This window comes from Teleopsis dalmanni, chromosome 1, assembly GCF_002237135.1.
Source record: "Teleopsis dalmanni isolate 2A chromosome 1, ASM223713v2, whole genome shotgun sequence".
Lineage (NCBI taxonomy): Eukaryota > Metazoa > Arthropoda > Insecta > Diptera > Diopsidae > Teleopsis > Teleopsis dalmanni.
In genome coordinates this window covers 35039464-35050524 of record NC_051846.1, presented here as the reverse complement: position 1 = coordinate 35050524, position 11061 = coordinate 35039464, and the positions used below count along the sequence as shown (strand labels likewise).

At 29.3% G+C, this 11061-nt stretch overlaps 1 protein-coding gene across 1 annotated transcript in view; it reads right to left on the bottom strand.

The window, feature by feature from the left end:
- Positions 1 to 4797: 4797 nt before the first annotated feature.
- LOC119676751 (contactin-associated protein-like 4) overlaps positions 4798 to 11061 on the bottom strand; it is a 60211-nt gene continuing 53947 nt past the window's right edge. Inside the window, exon 19 of the mRNA XM_038088036.1 lies at positions 4798 to 5078. Coding sequence (XP_037943964.1) covers positions 4911 to 5078 — 168 coding nt within the window. The 3' untranslated portion in view covers positions 4798 to 4910. The remainder of the gene's footprint in view (positions 5079 to 11061) is intronic.

Below are 11061 nucleotides of genomic sequence, written 5' to 3'. Positions count from 1 at the left end.
ATGGAAATGTTTTCAATAGCAGATGCTGCATTCTACAAAAGTAATCAATAGAGTTTCGCACTATCTTATAAATTTCATCTGTTATTGCTGCAAAGAGGCAAAAAAAAAAATATTTTATTCCACTGAAATAATCCGTAAATCCACATAAAACTCTTCAGTTATTGCTGCAGAAATCAAAAAAAAAAATACTTTATTCCATTGAAAACTCTTTAATTATTGCTGCAGAACTGCAGACTTGCTCAAAACCTTCGCTATTGGTACATCATATTTGAATGATTGGGACGATGGAGTAGTCATTCTTCTATGGATCTTGTTTTATGAGAAAACATCACTTTGGTTGCATTTTTGGGGCTGAATTAATTCGGATTTGATTAAGTCCCAAATTTTCTTCTTTGATTGCGTTTGTGTTAATCCAGTGATGTGAACATCAAAAAATATTCTTTCAGTATAAATTTGTTTTAAATTTTTTAGGTTGTTACGTCGAAAATATTTTAAAGTCGGTTTTGTTTTTTAAGGAATTTTAGCTTTCATTTCGGTCATTATTTCTTGTATATATCTATATATATATATCTTGTATACATATGGAAAATTCGAACCTTAGAAAAGGCTAACTTGAATTAAATTCATCACAATTTCAAGATTATTAGCTGCACCAATATCAATCCAATAATGTTAACGACATAAAATCTAAGTTGACTCATATTCACTATAATTTCTACTCTAAGTAATATATATTATATGATTTTAATGAGCAATTAAAAGCGTTTTAAGCTTATTCTTTCAATAACCTTATTCCGTAAAGTATCCTGTCAACAGTGTCTTATCGTCAAGCGTATAAGCAACATTAAATTATTTTTAATCACACATTGTTGCACATATGTCGTGTCGTATGTGGCTAAAATTTCTGTTGGATGAAATTTTCCTCTTAGTTTTTTGCAGCATCCTTTTCATTAAGCTTATATTAAAACCATGACTTGTTTAGTGTTTGATTTTTTTTCCTTGTGATTTTAACTCTCTTCTGCTCCTTTTTCTATGCTATTTTATTTTGGTGCAAAAATCATTTAATTTAATCACATAATCCCAATTTATGGCAAACAGCAATTTTCAAACATTTAACGACATTTTGCGGAAAAATGTTGTGCTGTGGTTTTGCTTGTGGTTCGTTTTGGGGTTTTTACCTTTTTTCCTTTGATTGTGACACTATAGTGCATTAAAACTTTCATACAAAAGCTAAGTTAATAATTAAAAATAAAAAATTTCAACTTTTTTTCCAGTGTTTGTTTTGGAGTAAATAAAAAATTTTTAATAATAAGCAAATTATGAAAAAAACGTTGACCAACAGACTGACAAAGCCACTAACCACTGTGGCCTTTTATGCTAGTAAAAATCTTATACGAGTATATGAACATTGTACATATTATAAATACAATTATTTTATATACATATGTATATTTTGTTTTTTTTTTTTTGTGAATTTTAACTTCTACATATCAATATATTTGTTTAAATTTATGCATATGTTATAGTATGTAAAAACAACATATGCCATCATGAGTTTATGAATTTTTTATAGTTTTATTGATGTGGCAGTTTTAGTCCAGCAAAGAAGAATATTTGAAACCCTACAAAATTTGTTTTATATATTAGTTATTATTTTTATTATATACTTATTTTTCTATTGTTATTATGTTGAGCATAGTTGAGTTAGTGCTTTTAAGCACTTTTACTCACGCAGTTGGTCTCTTCATAACCCCTCTTTAAATTCAGTATAATTTGAAACTCGCAAAAAGATTATTATTTAACAAATTAACAAATGTTATCTTGAATAAATTTTAGACATATATCACCATATACGCCCATATTCATTTAGCAGAATGGAAGCAAAAATAGGAGCAGTCCCATATTTGAGAGCATGGAGTCGACGAACCTATGAATTCAATCCCAATATGAAAGATTGAGTGAAGTGGAATACAATTTGACTTAAATATTGAGCGCTCACGGAGGTTTTTTAAAATATCTTTACCAATTTCAGCTGCCAAATAATCTCTACTGTCCAATCTGCTACAACATCGCTGAAAGCGCAGAACCTCTAATTTTTCGTTGCGACTGCTCTGAAGAGGAACAGGAACTAGTCGTGGAGTCTCTAAAGAATGTACCATCTCCTAGAAGCATTGCACATGAAATATATTCAAGCAGTTTCATGTCGCATTCAGTAAAAAGGCTCTGAACTTAAATTATGTGGCGGCTTAGACATTTTGAAGAAGAGCGGGGAGCTTTATCACGTAAGCGGGGAGGGCGTTCCCAAAAAGCAGCAACAGCAGTGATACAACTACAACGATAACAAATGAAAACATATAGGCTGAAAAATGCAGTCAATCGACGAAATGACGACAAAAAAATAGATGTTGAACAGTTTCTTTACCAAATCGGTGATTCCGAGAGGGCAAACAGTCGGACAAAAGGTGATTTTCGTAGGTTGAAATCTCCCACTGATTATAACGAGGCATATATAAAACAAAAATAAATATACCCCACATTATGACAATATATTTTTAGTTAACTTCCTACTTCCTAGGATAAAATTTAAAGTAAACATTCTGCCTGATTAGCAAAAATGGAAGAGATGTCTCTGGATTGATGTCAATTATCGGGCTCGTGCTCAGGGTGGAGGGGGGCATAAGGTTAAAATCCTTTAAAATAAATCGATGTACTATTATGATTGCTCAATAAGATAAAAATTATGTCTTAAATTTCAGAAATTATTTGAAAGTCCCTCTCAATGTAAATTTTTGGGTGTAAATTTAATGGTAGTTATTAATGGTTTTTGGTATATTGAAGAGCAGATTGTTAAGTTGGACATGATCTAGATTACTTATTGTCACAGTTGTAAACAGCTGTAGGAAATATAAAAGTTTTTTTATTTAATGTGTGCAAAAACTACTTATTGAAAATGAAGAACAGCCACACTAGATAAATTGCACTTCTGTAATCTTAGGGATCTAGTATTAGCTAACATTAATGACCTATAAAGCTTCTTAAATTGACAAGTATATATTCGAAGATCTAACATCAAAACGGTGTGGAAATACTAAGTCGGTTCATGGATAGAGTCAACACTTGATCCAATCAACCAACCAGGTATTGAAGACTTTGTTTATCAAATGCAGGACATATCAAGAATATGCTTTAAGCTTTCGATGTACACTTCATAAAAACATCGGATATTAGTGTCCGGTTCTTAATCTGTACCCTACTTAACCAAAGCATCTTTTTCGACAGTATTTTTGCTTGTATAAGAAATTGTGTCGTGGAGTCTCAACTTATATCAGTGCTACCGCAGATAACAGAGAACTGTAATATAACTAGATAAATTTTTAATGGAAACGATGTTTAGTTAAATACTATGGTAGAATCTTTGCAGGAATATGAAATAGTTTTGGAGTTGATCCACACAATAAAGTTAGTGTTCTTTAAACATATTTTTATTTTATTTATGGAAAACTTATTTTCAATGCAGTAGAAAATTCTGGAATACAAACCCTTTGTGTCACCAAAAAAAACAAGTACAGGAAAGTGTGGTGACATTAAGTAGAGGATATTTGAAGTTAATGCTTTTCTTCTAATTGAATGTTACATGTACAGTTTTAGATAGATTAATAGAGTGCGCTTCTGTAACGCACTATTTATTTATCGTTGATAAAGCTTGTTGCATGCGGTCTGGAATGAAGAGTTTATAACAAATCCAGTTAAACAGCAGTTTTGCAACTACCACACCTCGTTACTAGCCATAAATATATCGTTGTTTTTTTGTTGTTCATATTTTTGGCTATATCAATTTAATTTGTTAAATGTTAACAATGAGGTCCTATGCTTCACTGTGAGAAGAGGACTGCAGTAGTTATGAAGAATATTGATCTTCTTTATCTGCTCTTGATTACATGTGTGACATTTTGGCTGTTGGTTCCTTTCATGGTTGCAATTCAATTCACAATTTACTAGAAAGGTTTCGAACAGTACTGATTTGCAACAATAAAAATTTTTATTTATTATTAATTAATTGAATACCCATCAACAACCACTGAAAAAGTTTTGTTGCGATTCGGTACTGTTCAGAAAATCTCTATGTATAATAGAGTTTCTATTAAGTAAAATAATCACTACTGTTATAGCTGACGTTAAAATCAAATTAAATATTCACAATTTACTATAAAGAGGTGATGTTTTAGTGGGTTAAAGACTCATACTGTGGCAGCTGATACTTCTCAACTTCACCAAAAAAAGGAAAACATATGTGTGTACAAAAAAACATCGGAGCGTACAGTTTTATTTATGTTAAGACCATTTTGAAAATATGTATGTACAGTTTTATTTATGTTAGAACTATATTAAAAATATGTACGTACAAGGTCAAAATTAGAGTACATCAATTTTTATTTAAAATATACATGAGCTTTCCTTGTTGGGAAATATTCCTGCATCCAAATAAATTATTACACCCTCACTTTGGCATATAGCGTCACTTGTGCAATGTTCACATTGCTTAAAAAATTTGTTTCCACTTTTTCATTGCTCTTATTTCACTTAACTTCATGGTATAAAGGACTAAAGTTTTTTAATTAAAATTATTGTGTCTTTTTTCTCAAGTGAGTTTCATTTTTTGGTACTTTATTTACTCTGAAAATTTTATAATTAACAAAAATTTGGTTAAATTTTTCGATATCCTTTTATTTATACCAAATATCACAAAAATATTTACAGACAAAAATTTAAATGAATTAATACAAAATGATATGCATTTAAAAATTAAAGCAAAAATAAAAAAAATTAGAAAAGTAACGAAATTTAATACATTCTCATGTAAGGACTAAATTTTTAATTAAAATTTTTTGATTTTTCTTTAATAATTAATTTTATGTTGTTGTTGTACGGTTACCAGTACTGCAATAGCCATTTTGTTTAATCGGTTTTGTTAGTTTAATTGTATCTGCATCTGCTTCCGCTATTGTCGGCGGTCCCCACGATACTTGACGTTTCACCGATGGCTTACGCTCCACTTTTATGCTTTGCTGCCTTTTTAACTGTTAAAGCACACAGGTTTGCACGGTTAGTTGATTTTGAGTTATTTAATTTATATTTTAATTAATTTATGATGCACTCGTGTACAGAGTATTTGCTTCGTGCGATTTTCAATTATAAAGCATTGTTTCAGAAACTTCACATGCCAGTTGCTTTGGGCCATTATCATGCAACTATATTGATCCTTCTTTGTGTGATGGAGTTTAATTTTAATATTGTATATGGTATACTAAATTCAATTGCCATGCAAACAAATCACTTTCAAATGATTTCATTAAATATACATGCATAAAAAAATTTTCCTTAAATATTGATAGAGTTAAATATTTGGTTTATTGTAACAGAATGGAGTATTGTTAAAATAAATCTTCTGTAGAATTCAATAATTTATTGCACAAATCAATTATATAATACATTATATTAATGTATAATACATTCTTGAATATTGATACCAAAAGAGCAAACAGAGTTCTCAATCTAAACCAGAAGAGTCTTAAGTCACTTTCTCATACACTCATAGGTCACGCCACCTGCAATAAACATATACACAAAATAGGCATATCCGATACAAATATTTGCAGCTTTTGCTGTGATGAGGAAGAGTCTATCTGATCACCAACTGTTATGTATTAGACCACAGAAGAAACAAACTTTTAAGTGCAGAGCAACTAGAGGATAAAGACCTTTAAAAACTCCTTCCATAGGAGCTGGTTCGATTTCTTGAGATACTAAATCTCTGAATACAAAAGGGTGCAAATAGATGAAGCTGGTGGCAGTGCATAAAAGTCTTAGCCTAACCCATAAACCATTACCGTTACCAATGTATAATACAGTAATATATAGTTGTTGAAAAGGAGTTTGATAATAAAGTCGCAATATAACAAAATATTCACAATAAATGCAGAAAACGAAGAAAAAGTATAAAAAGAAGAAAAAAAAAAAGAAAAAATAAGAAAAAAAGAAGAACTAGAAGAAGCAGAAGAAGAAGAAGCAGAAGATGAAGGAGAACAAGAACAAGAAGAAGAAGAACAAGATGAAGAAATAGAAAAAAAGGAGAACAAGAAGAAGAAAAAAAAAGAGGAAAATGAAAAAGAACAGGTAAAAGACCAGCCAAATCAGGTTAATACGTGAAGAGATGGACAAAACCGACACCGAAATAACTATTAATAGCTGACTTCATCAAAAAGTCTCAATATTTTATGTAGAATTGTTGTTGTTATTATGAACGAAATATAAATATTAAATAAATATTAGAAGGCCAATAGTTAGCATTTTTAGCTTATATATTTAAATTAATTTATTTATTTATGTATTTGAATTTATAAGTAAAAGAAGTACTCATACGATTTTAATGGTTGAATGGAATTTTGCAAAATATATTTCCAGTGAACATTCACAATAGACTGATTTTTGATTTTAACTACACTGTAACTTAAGATGTAAAAATTTTTGCGAGTAAAACCTTACTCTGAAGATATTAAGAGCATTGTTGTTGATTTACATGTTTTCTATCGTAGTTTTGGTTAGATTGTACTGGCAGACCACGCGCAGACTATTAAGGTCCATTGCGATACCAGTATAGAGTGTTATTTCTGGAAATAGTATGCATAGAGGTTTTCTTTCGTAAGTTGTAAGTATTTTTTGCTCCTTTGATTTTAGCTTTTAGATTTAATTTAATAATGCATTACTCAATAACCAGAAGGAATAATCAATGATAGGACTTTTCTGATAGGCAACTCTGCACAAAATGGAAATTTGTTAAGCTTATTTATGCAAAACACGTAATAAAATTTACAATTAAAATTTTGAAAATGAATAATAATTATTGGTAAGAATATTTTTTATACATGATTGTGAATAAAATATGAATTTTAATGTCTTTTAACAGTAAAATAATAAACAGAAAAAGTAAGGTATTTGTTACGAACAATGACGACACGAAATACGAAGCATCATTCGTTGACAATTAACTAGAAATTTCGTAGGTACTTCCAAAAATCATACACAATAGACAAATTTTTAGTCATGACAACCATGCGATTTAAACTGTTTATTAATTAAGCGATTTTAAAAAGGTTGGACTCAATAAGCCAGTAGTGTTGTTGTTTCATATGTTATTTTTAAAATAAGCGGTTGTTCTTTTGTGATATGCTTACAAAAGAAAATGCCTAATAAAAGCGTAAGTCTATATAAAAACTCAACTTACTAACGAAAACTGCAATGCAACTAATATTAGAGTAATTCAAAGCGAGCTGCTGTTTAACTTAATAAATAATATTATAATTTCAACAGAAATTTTTTTTTAAGTTTGTTAATGTAAACCACAACAATTTGCAATAATCTCTCTTATTCAGTCAATAATAAAAATAAAAAAAATATCAAACCAAATCTGTACAAAAATGATCACTCAAAAAGCTTGAAAACCACAGAAAAAAACTTTAAATAAATAAAATGTTTTATATTGAATTTTATCATCTATGCTGCTGTGGGAATATAACTTAACCAAAAAATTTAATTACACGTTGCGTATACGCAGTGTGGTCTGAAAAATGTAAAGGGAAAAATAATTTAAATGAGTTAAAAGAAAACCATTTCAAAAGTATTGCTTTTTTTTTACGAACTTTTTAATTTTAATTAAATTAACATATCATTATCGACTGCTATTAGCTTATTTCATTACATACGATATAGTATTTCATTACCTATTAGATTGCATATACATATAAGTTACGTACTATATGTGCAGTTGTTGTGTTTTGAAGTGTGCGTATCCTTTACACAGATATACACACAGATATAAATTTAACTTTTAATGACTTTTGCCACAGGATTGTGGTTTAATAAATGTGTTGTAGAGCAAATAAAAGTGAAATGTATTGAAAAGTTTGTTGCTTATTTCCTAGCAAATAAAATGAATTAAGGATTAAAAACAAACAAAATGTGTACTCGTAAAAGAAATGAACTTAAACTAAACTCAAAGTATTGTATGAAAAGAAGTTAAAGATGCAATGGAAGTTCTTGAAAGGAACTTTTTGTCGACGATTTTACACTTTTGTTCTTAAAAATAAAATTCAACTTTATTTTTTTATTTGCATAAAAATTAATTTCCTTTTTTCTTTTTTTTGAAATCATTTAAGAATACATTTTAACGTAAAAGCTTGAGGCAATGTTAAGTACAGACAATGCTATCTAAAGATAACATTGGTAAAGACTTTTTTTTTAAATGAAATGCTTTTAGTTTATACTTTATCTCTTTGAATTTCTTATATAACAAAAATAAAATCAAAGTTAAGATAGTAAAAAATAACATTAAATACAATAACTATGATATTTTTTGTTTACTCGTATTTTCATGACTTCAAAGCCGCAATTGCTTCGTAAATTGCGGTAGCAAATGTAAAAGAAAGGGGCACAAAATTCAATTTACTTTTTGTTGTGTGCAGAACCCAATATATTTAAAGTTTATCGTTTAATAATAGAACATAGAGTATAGGACAATCTATGGATTACAAAGGAAAAAGTTATGTTATATTTTAAGCATAAGTTGAGCAAGCGGATATGGTACTGTTCTTGCAAGAAATCTAATTTATGGTTAAACTTCAACTATTTTTTCTTACATTGAACATTCGACAAAAGAACATTTTGTTGTACCATTCTCTATTGAAATGCAATTATCTTACTATGCAAATGAAGAATTGTAGGAAATGTAATTAGTATGCAGTCTTAGTTCAATGGTAAAGTAACTAAAAAATGTTTTTAATCTTTAAAGAGAAAAACATAAATTCAATTGAAAAAATTACATTGAATTTGTAAGTAGTTTATTATTTTTAATGATTACAAATAAATAAAATTAAAATTATATCGAAAGAAATAAACATATATGTTCTAACAGCAACACTGTCCATCTTCTTCTATCTTACAGAGTTGCCGTTGCAGTAAAAAAATTACGTATCTCGACAGTTTGGTTGGTATGGAAGATGAAAAAATGATTAAACTGTTATTTTAAACAATATAATTGTGACACTACTAACGCCTTCTGTTGTGTTTATGGTTCTATGGATGAAAAGAGTCCGTACTTTACTCCAGGTGTCATTTTCATTATTGGTTAGGAGAAGAATCAAAATTTTCCGATCCTCTTTTCTAACTGTACGTAGCTACACACATAGACTCATCAAGATGCTTGCCTTTTACTGGAATGGAACACTGTTCTAGCACCGTTTGTTCGCTAGTTGTTTATATCATTGTTTAGGAAGGTATTTAAAAGCTTTCGGTCCGCCTTTCCTAACTAAAGTGACAGAGTTATCAACAATTTAAATTACATATGAAGCAACCTTACGAGGTTGCTTCTATTTGACTTGAATATCAGAGTTGAAAACCGTTTAAACGGCAGAAGTCTGATACATATTTGGTATATGGTGTCTGATGTTTTTTTCGTGATAACACAATGAGCTATAATTTATACTTAAGTCGAAATTAGTGCACAAGGCTCTAACGTCGTTCAACCATAGTAGTAATATCATAAATGCTGAATATATCACAATTGATAAATATCGTCTTAAAAAGAATATAAAAAAAAGTGAAGACAAAATTTTAATTTCGAGATAAATAGGTTCCGACTATAGTTTCTGCCAATGCACCTAAAATAGTTTAAATGTGCTACAAAAACAATCTGGGGAACTCTTTTCAATGACTCGTAATATAATTTAATATTTTATATTAAAAACTGAACATATGTAATAGACAGAGCAAGATTATATAGTAAGTGTTTGAATTTTAAAAAATAATGCTGTTTAGTAGCAGAGAACAATGAAATAGTACAGCACATATTACAGCTACAAAATATTAATTAAATATGTACTATAGTTTTTTAAAATACATGAATTATTTAACGAAGAATACTGCCTTCTGGTGTACTTTTAAGTTTTTACTATTCATTAAATTTAATAAAAAAAAACATCAAGAGTTTAATTACTAAATTCTAGATTATAGTAAATAGTTCTGATAAGTAATAAAAAAGAGTTACGAATATATGTAGTAGACTATAATGAAGAATTGATAATGTTTATATGATGATTCCTTATCGTGATCATAAAATTCAATTAGTATACTTTTTTTCCCTCTTTACCTTATTGAGTATAAAAGTACTTCATTTCTCTTTATTCTTATTGCTCATTTAATGGTATCAATCTTTGATATATGTTATAATGTGAGTAATAGAGTTAATATCTGAAAAAACTCCCCACAACATATATTAGTTGATATTGGTTAGTATTCGCGATGTTTCGTTACATGGTAGTTAGATGATGCAAAGTCCGGATTATACGGTAAATGCATCAAAACTAAACCTTTACTTTGCTCCGAGCCATTATAGTTGTGTGTGGCTATGAGTGTTGTAATGTTGGAATACAACTCTTTATCTGTTGGTCAATTTTAGTCGCTTTTCTGGATTGTTTTGTTAAACCGGTCGAGTTTTGACCTGTGGAGGACTGAATTAACCACTGCAGTATGCTGAAGTAGCTCGTAATAGACAGTTATCTTTCGATCATACCAAATACTCAACACAACTTTGTTTGCCGTCACTCCAAGCTTTGAAGTCGTATGTAAAGGGTCACCGGTCTTTGACCACATGGCTTGCGTTCAATATATTTTCATATTTAAACAATTTTTTATGGTCAGTTGTGAAACATTTCGACCTCGTTTCGGTTCTCGCGAAAAATAATCATCGTTTAACTAATAGTATTTTGATAAATCAAATTCTTTTGCGGTATCTTATATGATCCCCAAACATCGACCGTCTTTGCATAGTTAGCTTTTTTAATATATTTCTAAACGATGTATACTACTTAACTTTTAATACGAGTGAATTACAAAACTATCTACCAAATACAAAAAATTCTGTCAAACGAACACATGTTTGATATAATTGAATTAGTGTTGTTAGATGGATACCAAAACCTTTGGGTACAAAACACCGCGGATATTTAT